The sequence below is a fragment of the Marmota flaviventris genome, chromosome 9 (genome assembly GCF_047511675.1).
Source record: "Marmota flaviventris isolate mMarFla1 chromosome 9, mMarFla1.hap1, whole genome shotgun sequence".
NCBI classification, from domain to species: Eukaryota; Metazoa; Chordata; class Mammalia; order Rodentia; family Sciuridae; genus Marmota; species Marmota flaviventris.
Window position 1 is genome coordinate 75364807 of NC_092506.1, and position 12410 is coordinate 75377216.

At 36.8% G+C, this 12410-nt stretch overlaps 1 protein-coding gene across 1 annotated transcript in view; it reads right to left on the minus strand.

Moving 5' to 3' along the window:
* Positions 1 to 1441: 1441 nt before the first annotated feature.
* The window catches only part of Ctsc (cathepsin C), a 35667-nt gene continuing 24698 nt past the window's right edge, over positions 1442 to 12410 (minus strand). Inside the window, exons 5-7 of the mRNA XM_027942490.2 lie at positions 9506 to 9621; positions 3657 to 3788; positions 1442 to 2333 (exon numbers count right to left, since the gene is read on the minus strand). Coding sequence (XP_027798291.1) covers positions 1831 to 2333; positions 3657 to 3788; positions 9506 to 9621 — 751 coding nt within the window. The 3' untranslated portion in view covers positions 1442 to 1830. The remainder of the gene's footprint in view (positions 2334 to 3656; positions 3789 to 9505; positions 9622 to 12410) is intronic.

Consider the following 12410-nt stretch of genomic DNA (forward strand, 5'->3'; position numbering starts at 1 on the left):
TTTTATTTTTTTAAATTTCTTTTTAATAATACATGATGGTACAGTATATTTTGAAGTATTTACTCAAACATGGAGTATATCATATTCTAATTAGGATCCCAGTCTTGTAGTTGTACATGGAAAAGTTAAGTCAGATTCATTCCACCATCTTTCTTATTCCTGTACCCCACTCCCTTCCCTTCATTCCCCTTTGTATAATCTATTAAACTTCTATTTTCCCCTCCCACAGCCCTTGTGTGTTAGCATCCTTATATCAAAGAGAGAACATTTGATCTTTGTTTTTTTGGGATTGGCTTATTTCATGAAATTAGCATGATAGTATCCAGATCCATCCATTTTCCAGCAAATGTCATAAAAGCATTCTTTTTTCCATTGTATGTATATGCCACATTTTTTTTTTAATCCATTCATCTGTTTAAGGACACCTATATTGGTTCCATAGCTTATCTATTGTGAATTCAGCTGCAATAAACAGTGATGTGGCTGTATCTCTATGGTATGCTGTTTTTGAGTTCTTTGGGTATAAACCAAGGAGTGGGATTACTGGGTCAAATGATGGTTCCATTCCAAGTTTTTCTGAGGAATTTCCATACTGCTTTCCAGAGTGGTTACACCAATTTGTAGTCCCAACAGCAATATATGAGTGTACACTTTTCCTTCTCTATGCTAAGTAAACACCTACTGGATCATGTGAGCTGTCACATTATTTCTAATAGCTGTCGAATGTTTACTTAGCATAGAAGTTTCATGCCATTGTAAAATATCCCTTGGAGGCCTCAAAGAGTCATCCATATCTGAACTTCTAATATTACACTCATTCAGCTGGGCTCAGTGGCACATGCCTGTAATCCCAGTGGCTCTGAGGGTAAAATGAGACAGAAGGATTGTAAGCTCAAAGCCAGCCTCAGCCAATGTGAGGCGCTAAGCAACTTAGGGAGACCTGTCTCTAAATACAATACAAAATAGGGCTAGAGATGTGGCTCAGTAGTTGAGTGTCCTTGAGTTCCATCCCCAGTACCAAAAAAAAAAAAAAAAAAAAATATATATATATATATATATATATATATATATATATATATACACTCATTCAGGTATTAGTATTCACTAGTGAAGTTTAACCAATACTTCTAAATGCAAGATACATAACATAAGAAATAGTTTAAACAATATACAGATTGTATCAAAGCGCCTTTTTTTTTCACTAATGGTCTCTGGCTTATCAAATATTCAGGGATGATCTTTGGGTTCATTAGGCATTAACTGAATATATCCCTTGTCATAAAGGTTCAAAGATTTTTTTCCTAATTGAAATACTCTCAAATTGTTTCCTTCCAGAAGATGTACTTCTGTAGAAGACATAAGTGAATCTAGCTGAAGAAATCAATGGCAAAAATTCTCTTAAACACACACAGACATTCTATAAAACACATCATGTGAACAATTACAAAAAACTGTAAACAATTTTAATAATCATTGCCAAATTTTCTTGTGATTTGTACAATTTAAAAATTGATATACTTTCACATCAATTTTTTAAAATATAACATTTGCTTGAATCAGAAATCATGAACAAAACCCATTACTTGACAGCTTAACCATCACTAACAAAAACGTTATTTAACTGAGTACTTCGAAAAAAGCAGGTCAGGGATTGGCAGGAAGATACATAAAAAATAAGGGTGGTTTTGATTTTAAAGGCAAAAATCTTCATAGAAATTTTTTGGGACTTATAAGTTTCTGCAATTGCTATTGTAAAAGTCTCAAGTATGTGAATCACTCAACTCCTTTTACCACTGGTAGGGACCCGTTTGAAACAGTGGGAGGTACACTCTACCATTTAGGAATCGGTGTGGCTGCCATTGCTATGCTTTCAATCGCACACTCGTCAGTTCCTCTGCGGATCCTGAAGTAGCCACTCTCACCCCAGTTAGTGCCCCAGCTATTTTTCACAATCCAGTAATCTATCCCAGTGGCCAAGTCAGTGCCATAGCCCACGAGCAGGACAGCGTGATTTGTCAACTCAAAGGGGTTAAAAGGGTCTCTCAGCCCAGTGTGGTGATAGATCCCACTGTGGTAGTGCAGGAAATCATCATGCACTTCAAAAGCAACAGCCATGGGCCCCCGATGGACCAGCTCAAGCTTCATCAGGGCTTCATTGCAGCCCCCGTAGAAACCTCCCACATAGTAGTACTCAGAAGAGTAGTAACGAAAGCAGTCCTTCTTCACTGTGCAAGGGGAATCGGTGCCTGTGTAGGGGAAACAGGCCTCTTCCACCAGCCCAAAGTCTTGGGCATACTTTCCCGCGATGAGGTAAGGGAAACCACCTTCACAGCCTGAGGATGAATACATGGATGGCTTATTAGAAAAGGGCACAGTAGATATGGTGACTTCATATATGCTTCTTCTCTGCTCTGTTATTCTTCATGTATGTTTCTTCTTTTCTTATCCTTCATTCATGCTCTTAACTTACATGTCACTTCATGCATCCTCCTGTTTTGCCTTCTACCTGACTATCCTTTCACCCACCAACTTAATAGATGCTAATTTAGCACCATCATGGAAGGTAACTATAGCACAGTGGTTAAGTGGGAAGACTCTGAAGCCTGTGTATATAAACATATAAGCCTATGTATATACCTACGTAGGTATAAACACAAAGCTATGTGAAGAATTTAATTTCTCTGACCCTCTGTAAAATATGAATGTTAATAGTACCAAGGATTAAGTTAATTACTTTATGCAAATACAACAAAAGTCAGTGATCACTGTCTCTGCTAAAGAGCTAGATATACACACCTTGGCTCCTCCACAGGTAAGTATTCCCTGGAAACCTCCTGTCAAGGACTTCTCCCACATTCCTCTGATTACTGGCTATGAAACACACCCATAACCCTATACCTTTTCATCAACATTCTTCTCATCATTATAATTATTTAATTTCTATTTCTCTCACTTAATTGTAAGCTTCATGTGGGTAAAGACTGCCTTTATATATCACAGCCCACAGGGCATGACAGCCACAGTGTTGGTATTTAGTAATTATTTCAGAAAGAATGAAAGGCTCACTGACAAGTAATCATTCACCAGCAGTTCCAGTGGAACTGGAAACAGGGAAACCCCAGTATGGGGCTGACAGAGGAAAACTTTGAAATGGTAACAGTTTTCTCAGAATCAGTTGCAGCTGGGTTTCTTATACATTATATGTATCCTGTTCTGGAAGCCTAAGTACCAAATTTAAAAATTCTCCTAGAATGAAACCAGTATTCATAGGTTTTAGTAGGAATTAAGTTTTGGAATGAGACCATGTTTGGAACCCAAACTTCAATGTTTCAAAGCTGTGTGACCCTCACAATATTATAAAACTTCTTTGTGCCTGTCCCCTATCTAGAAATAGGAACTATTCCTGCTTGTTCTCATGGTTTAGAGCACAGTTAGATTCTGTATATAAGAGGCAGTGCTCACTCAATATATAGTAACTGTTGACATTTTGCTGCACAGTGCAGTAAATTCCATGAGAAACCATCTATTTGTGCAAGGCAAAATTTGTTCTGGGGTTCTGTGATACTCTATTACACCATCCTTTTGCCTTTGTCAGCAATGGCCAACTGCAAATAGGTAAGGAACTCATAAAATAGTGCCTGAAATACAACACTTACCTTGGGCATACTGGCTACAAGATACGACTTCCTGAGGACTCAAGATTGGGGTCTGAGAATTGTTGGTTAGTATACGGATTCTTGCTTCTAACATACCCATAGAAGCAAATGAATAGCAGCTTCCACAAGATCCTGGAAATGGAAAAGAAATGTGTGTAAAATCCAAGAGACATGTGAAGCATCACAAAGAATCATACAAAAATTGGACTGGATAAGATTCACTAATATAGTATTTATATTGAATGTTGTTACTGCTCCTAAGAGTCAGTACAATATAGAAGAGTAATCAACAAATATCACATCTGAGATGCATTTGACAGCATTCCTGATAATGAAGAAAGAATTTATGTCCACAACATTCTAAGCCATCAGGCTGAGAGAGAACTGTGGAGGGTTACATGTGAGCTAAGCTTTTAAATATCTCAAATGAAGTGTAATATTTATGCTCCCCTCAAAACTCTTGTTGATGAGATGGGGCTTTTGAAAGTTAATAGGTCATGAAACAGTCCTCATGAATGGGATTAGTGCCCTTTATAAAAGAGACCAACAGAGATAGCTTATCCCTTCTACTACATGAGGTTACAGAAAAGGAAGGCAGTCTAGAGGCAGCAGGTGGGCCCTCCCCAGATACCCAATCTGTGGCACTTACATCCTGGACTTCCCACGCTGGAGAACTGTGAAAAATGATTTTCTGTTGTTTGTAAACTCAATGATACTTTGTTACAGCAACCTGAATAGACTACAAAAAGCAGCACTTTCCAAAGTATGTTGGATTCTAAGAATGACACCAGTGTGTGTGTGTGTGTGTGTGTGTGTGTGTGTGTGTGTTGTAGAGAGCTTGATTTAACCTGAGTGGAGGAGAGAGAATACAAAAGCCCAAGAAGAGTGCCTATTCTGCTGCATAAGGTAAGCACTGAGAAGGTGAAGTATAACTGCTATTTCAAGAAAAGGGAAAATGTTTTATTATAAGGGAACTTATATGAGCAATATTTCCTATGTTGCTCCAAACTATGTGAGTAAAAAAAATAAATACCTATAAGAAAATATAGCATATATACAAAAAATTGGGACTTTTTACTTGTTACATTTTTTAAAGAAATGAGCACACTTCTATCATGTGGCCTCTTTCACATCTGCCACTGACACAAAATCAACATGGTGATATGCTTGACCCAAATCCAAGATAAATCCAGATCTACACAAGTGGCATGTTATTTCATTTATTAATATATTAGTTTAACCAAATTATCTGAATGATTTAAATGGTGAGCATTACCTTATGAATATAAAATGAGATTTATGAACAATTATATAATTCAAATCATCTACATAAAGATAAGTCTCTTCAGTAAATCTGAATTTAGTAATTGCTTCTTTAGGGAGGAACGTATTGAAGAGTATTATACATTCAAATGTTTCCAGAGCCCCCGTTTTTCCTTTCTTGAAGCAATGATTACATCCCTCCTAGAGGCAAGGGAAACCAGGACACCACTCAGCCTCTAATATTCTAACTCTACTGGAGATATTTACACTGTTTTCCTCAAAGTAAACCATGCATTTTCTTAAGTGGCCACAGGAAATGTTTTCTTTTTCTTGGTTCCAATGAAGGAACTTGATTCATGTTTGTAGAAAGAATAAGTTTAGGATAAACATGGAGAGATATATTTATAGCCAAGAAATAAAGTGATATAGGGAAGTAGTCAAACTTTACTTACTTCTAAGCTATGAGAGAGGCAGAGTCCTGGCTTCTAATGTGAACCTCCTTTAAATAGTCCACGGTACTCCAGGGTCCTGGACCCAGTCCTATTAGCTACTATCATTTCTGATGTTTCCCATAATTATTCTCCTAAAAAATGTCAGATTTATTTTTATTATATACTTTTCTAACTGTTGATGATCTTTAAATTATGAATGTTAGAAGAGAAACACTTGTAAATGGGACTTGGAATTCCCCTACTGTACAAATGACTCACTTGATAATGTGTAAATGAGGCCCCCAAAGAAGCCAGGACCTGTTCAAGAACACACAGCTAACACAGGTGCTAAAGCCTTATGGTCCCCTAATGCAGGATTAGGGTCCCTTTCAGCTTGTAAACCTGTATGTACCTTAAAGCACTTTGAAATTCCTTTCCTTGTCACTAAATAGTCAATAAAAACCGAAATTAAACACTTTTTTTTGTTATTAAAACCAGCCAGATAGTACTATCCTTACAATGCCTCTTTCAAATGATAGGATGTCAAAGTACTAGATGGGTAAAATACAGACAAAGTCAGTGAGACATCAAAGGCTTACAAGAAAAAACACATCCCAGGAGAGTCTAGAAATGGTCCCATTAGGGCCATCTACCTTCCTCAGTGCACATCAGCCATGAAAATAATCTCTCATTATGTGACATCAGGTATTATGGCAGGGACAGGCTGCAAGTCTCTCTAGGATGAGAGTGGAATCAAGGGCTTAGGTGTGCCCTGTTAACAGAGCAATCACCTCCCTCAAGCTCGTGCCTTTCCCAGAAGAACAACAGCTGCCAAGGTAATTGGTGCCTGGCTTCAAAAGGCAAGGCTTAAGCCAGGCGCGGTGGTGCATGCCTATAATCCCAGTGGCTCGGGAGGCTGAGACAGGAGGATCCTGAGTTCAAAGCCTGCCTCAGCAAGGGTGAGGTCCTAAGCAACTCAGTGAGACCCTGTCTCTAAATAAAAATACAGAATAGGGCTGGGGATGTGGCTCAGTGGTGGAGTGCCCCTAAGTTCAATCCTCGGTACCCACCCCCCCCCAAAAAAAAAAAAAAAAAAAAACAGGCAAGGCTAGTCTAGATTCTACAAGAAACATTCTATCTTAAGAAGACTCCAGGCAATGACAAATAAGAAGTGGCTTTGACTCAGTCAGAGCTGTGCAATGACTTTATTTCCATAATCACAAAGAGATAATGGGTTTTTCATATGGTATGTATTCTAATAGTGGAGAACACACTGAACCAGGAGGAAAAAGTGAGGATTCTTTCTTTTTAATTCTGGTAATAGGAATTGAACTCGGGGGGGGGGGGGGTACTCAGTACTCAACCACTGAGTCACATCCCCTGCTCTATTTTGTATTTTATTTAGAGACAGGGTCTCACTGACTTGCTTAGTGCCTCACAGTTGCTGAGGCTGGCTTTGAACTCTTGATTCTCCCATCTCAGCCTCCCAAACTGCTGGGATTATAGGTATGCACCACTGTGTCTGGCTTTTTTTTTGTGTGTGTGTGTGTGTGTGTGTGTGGTGCTGGGCATATGAACCCAGGGCCTTATATACCAACTGAGCTATATCCCCAGCCCAAGGATTCTTTTTTCCCCTCCTCTTTTGCTTTGCCACTCATTAGCCATGTGATGCAGGGCAAGTCACCTGATCCTACAGCAATTTCTTTTTATCTTCTACCTAAGATGGATCAGGTAGTTAAGGCAGTTTAAGGTCCTGGCTATCCTATTCTAATAAACAGTCCTTAAAACTGGGACTTAAAGGACATGATTTTAAACATAAGGAAAATTGATGTGGCCAATGTGAGTCATACCTCTTCTCTCTTGATGACACAATAATAAGTAAATGCAGCACAACTGTAAGAACAAAGGAAGTCCATCTTGCCCAACTTCTTTAACTTCCCTTCTCTCTCATGCCTAAAGTGAATTTAGTTATAAAGTTTGTTTTGTTGTTTGTTTTAAAGTAAGGATGGAACCCAGGGTGCTTCTACCACAGCTACATCCCCAGTCCCCTACTTTTTTTTTTTTTTTTTTTGAGATAGGGTCTCCCTAATTGCTTAGAGTTTCACTAAATTGCTGGGGCTGTCCTGGAACTTGCAATACACCTCCCTCAGACTCCTGAGTCACTGGCATTACAGATGTTATGTTATGGTGCCCAGCCAGAAATGACTTTTTCTAAAAGATGTCTTCAAGTATAAAGGTAAAACCTTATTTGTCTTTCATCTTGATTTACTCTCCAAGTAGATAAAAGTTGTGAATTCCCCTACTGTAGCTAATCCAGAATTTTGGGTTATTTCAAACACAGAAATTGTTAAAATTAGTGGAAACTTAATGAAGAACTTTTAAAGACATTATTTCCTCAAGTACTCTATGTACTAGTACAGATAAGGAATCAATTCAAAAGCAATTAATCAAAGTTCTTTGTTTTAAAATTGCTGATTGTAGAAATCATATTTATAACACTCAAGGAATAGGGAGCACTGGAGACAATGATAGTTTGTCCAAATTACAAGAAAACCACCATCCAAGAATTTGCTTTAGAAAGTCAAATTTCTTTCCCAAATTTATTCCTATTATTACTTATCAATCATATTTTTGAGGATGAGAGGGAAATTAAACTTTTCCTTCAAGCATCTCCTATTCTCCCACTGAATTTTATAAATACTTCATTAAAGCAGTTATCACATTTTACCTTAAAGAGTTTTGTTTGCAAATCTTGCTGAACTGTAAGTCTCTAGGATAAGAGCTATGCCATATTAGTCTTTTTTTTCCGTATTAGTCTTTATGCCCTCTGCCATTATAAAAACTTCTTAACATACGTTAAATGTTTTTTTCTATAAACAATAACAGATGCAATAATGTGCTACTGGTAGCTTACATTATGGAGAGCTAACCATGTCCTAGGTTCTCAATAATCCAGTCAAAACATGATATGCAATAAATTACTTGCTTACTTCATTACAATAGGCATATAGAGGATTTGTTTGGTCATGGGGTAAATTTTAATTCTCTCAATATCGACCTTTTATTTTAACTTTTCATTCCTTTATCAATTATCTTCAAATTTCCTCATTTCCAATCCCACCTTTTCAAAGTTCTCTCCAGGAAACAGAGAAGGTAGAGAAGAAAAGATTTCAAGATCTATACTTTCCCTAGAGTTGGTGAGTCTTGGTGCCCACTGGCTGCTATCAGACCTGCTGAAAGCTGTATACACTCAGAATGAAACAGAGGGCTCCTGAACTTCCTCATGCTGAGGATAGATGCCAGGAAAGCTGAACCTTTTTGAGATGACACTCAAAAAGTTTTCTATTTTAGAACACTGAAGATTTTTAGATTAGGCATGTGCAAATTGTATGACACAAAAGATTCTCCAAATAACTGTTGGGTAAAACTTAGGTTAACAGATAAATTGCTACCAAGTGAAGGTAAAGAGTTTACTAAATCAACTCATTGTATCAAATTTCTGGAAATAATTGATAGAATTCAATTACAGTGATACTTTTGACAATCCTGAGTTCTGCTTCCAGGCTTTGATTCAGGAAACTGGGTTTGTACTTACCATCAGATACATATTCTGATATAAAAAATGAATTAAGGTTTCTTAAATAGGTCAAAAAACCTTCCAGAATAAAATTCTGAAATGCCATTTTCTTGGCTCATACAGTAATTAAAGTCTAAATGATGGGGGATTGAAAAGACAGCTGACAAAGGATGACAGCAACCCCATGCATATAAGGAAGACCAATTTTAATTGTATATGATTCTTCATTTCTATAGCAGACTTTCCTACTCACAGGACAAACGAGTTGGATTACATATCACTCTAGTCATTGCTATTTACTTGGAACAATATGAGAAAGATACTGAAGAAATGTTGACCTCAGTTGCAAAGATTACCTATGACCAAAGTCTGCCATGGATACAAATGAAAAGAGTTGAGAATTCATAGGCCACATTTTTAAACATTTCTTTACTAAAACAGATCACATTCTTTCCACCTCTATATCACCAAAACCTTAAGAGTCTGATATATAGCAAATGTTCAAAGAATAGTTCAGAATAAATTAATGAAAACTTGTTATTTTTTTTTAATGAAAACTTGTTATTTTTTTTTTTTACCTTGGTTTCGAACAGGGCTAACAAAATTGATACCACGAACATTTCTCCAGTCCCAAGATGCTGGCAAATTTAAAATCTTTTGCTGTATTTCAACAGTCAGTGGGGCAGGTTTTGGCCTAAAATGAAAAGATATACGTGACATCAACATACAGTTTTTCCTTTGAGGATGATTTTCTAAACTCTAATTCCATGATTTCAACTATTAATCTAGCTAGGATCTAGCTTCAGATCCAAAAAGCAATTGTCTCATGAGTGTTTCAGTGTATCTATTGCACAATGTGCCAATTATACAACTCAGTTTCATAAGTAGCTTTCAATAAACATTTCTTTTTCAGGATCTAGTTACTCTCTCTTGTGAAATGATACCGGTTTCATATATCACTGCAATGCTATTTTTAGTACACCTAAAAAGCTGTGTTCTCATTCTCACTTTGGACAGTTTGACCAAGAAAGGAGATATAAGAAATTGAAGATGGCATACAAAGAGAGGTAGAAATAAAGACAGGACTAACTGTTTTTGACTCAGGAGATAGTGGTGTTACTAGTGGTATGGCTGTGAAAGAAGTTATCCAACAAGGAAAAAGTCAAAGTATAGACAGTCTAGCTTTACAAGTGACAGATAAAACTGTTTTCTCATTATAGAACTATACATTATATGATATAGTTGGAAAGTCAGACATGCAAATGAAAGCTTCCTGGGCCTCTGAATGAAAAGATATTTTTCTGGAAATGAGAAAATTATTCTACAAGCATCTCTATATTAGAGATTTAAGACAGATATACCCACTCATTCATATATGCTCACATGAATGCACATGCGTTTTCTCTCTCTCTCTCTCTCTCTCTCTCACACACACACACACACACACACACACATAGCTGTAGCTCCAGACACAGACTTTCTGGAGTTTCCAAGTCAGCCAAATGCCATCATTGTTCCATGTCTTTGGGTTGTTGCTCCTTTTATTTAAAATCCCTGTTGAACACCACTTAAAACTCCTCTTAGAGTCTTCCTGTAACTTCTAAGTTTAAAAACTACTCAGCTCCCACCCACCAAAGTCCAAGGAAAATTCACTCTCTTCCCTCTATGTTTCTTCAACTCTTTTGTTAGGGCATTATTTTTGCACGGTAGTAACATTCATTTTTCTATTACTGTAAACCATTTGAATTTCTTATGTAATATGGTATTGTCATACCACTGTGTAATAACTTTTCAGCAACTGGTTTTTTTAGTAGGTCTACTTTAGTCAATGGCAAAGGCCCCTTCTGGACTACTTCATAGTCTCTGCACTTATTCCCCAGAGGTTCCCTCTCCACTCAGAGATGACATAGGACAAAATTGAAGTGAAATGGAACAAAGAAGAAAATACTAATAAATAATTTGAAAAGTCATAATAACCTTGACAATTTTATGGACCAGACAGAATATTCTATACAGAAATGTTAATTAATTAGTCATTAAAATATTTTCTTAGCCAGGAGATTAGTTGAAGGTCTATATGTTATGGAAATGAACATGAGGCGGTCTTAGGCAACATGGAAGACAATATTAAAAGTCATGAAGCATACAGAAATTATTATAATGAGTATAATAAAGTTATAGTTAATGTTGTAAATGCCCCAGGAATAACCAAGATATATATAAAAAGCTTTGTAGTACAATTTTACATACATGATGGGAGAAAACAAACCTGGGATATTTGATTTGAGATTTAGGAATAAAAATAGGGTGCACAGTGGTGCATGCCTGTAATCCCAGCAGCTCAGGAGGCTGAGGCAAGAGGATCACAAGTTCAAAGTCAGCCTCAGCAAATTAGGGAGGCACTGAGCAACTCGGCAAAACCCTGTCTCTAATAAAATATGAAAAAGGGCTGGGGAGTAGCTTAGTGGTTAAGCACCCCTGGGTTCAATCCCCAGTACCAAACAATAGGGCACAAACAAATTTTGAAAGGAAATAAATTGTTTTGCGATTTTTTTTTCGGGCTTTTTATTTCATTTACTGGATTTGTGGTTGTATCCTTTACCAACACAAGAACAAGCAGAAGATAAATATACCCAAATGTCAAGGCAACACACTGTGGAGGTATGTATTCTAAAATTCCTGTTTATACATAGGAATGCTTGTGCCTGTGTTTTCTAGTTTTCCTACTTTTACCAGCTTAGCTGGCACACTAAATTTGTCGATGAATCAAAAAATAAATCAGAAAAAAACCCAAAATAGTTATATTAGACTCTGTTATTATATGTGCTCCTTTCTTAATATAATTACCCGATATCTAAGATCTTGTCAAGTTCATAATGTTCAAGGACTAAATAGAAGTGAGTTCAATAATTTCTATTTCACTTGGTTATATTAAATTAAAAATTCATGGGGAGAATTACCATATTAAAATTACGGGTCTAGAAATAAGTCCTCTTGGAATTAAGACTGAGTGAGCATCACTCAAACAATCTTTGATGCAGGTAAGATTTGATGATTTTTGGTAGAATAAGACAGTCTGCAAAAAAAAAAACAAAAAAACACCAGGGGTGTTCATGTGGAGGCCAGGATAAAGATGTGGGTGCTCTGTCAATACAGCAGAGTCAGTCCTGGAGAGTGGCTACCTACTTGTGGCCATTGGCTAAAGTGGGTGGTACCTAAAATGATAAAATTAGGAATCATTCTAAGCAGGAAATGTATCCTTCTGAATCTTATATGTGAATCACTTAGCTTTAAGTGAATATAAGTTTGGAGGTACTTAATATATAACATGGTGCTTTAGGATTGAATCAAGAGAAGTTCCAAAGACTGTGAAATTTAGCAGTAAGACATTGGCAGAGTAGGCAAGGTTCATGAATTCTAGACATATCTCAGCTATTTACTAATATTGTGATAGTAAGTCCTATAATGTTTTTAAACCTGTTT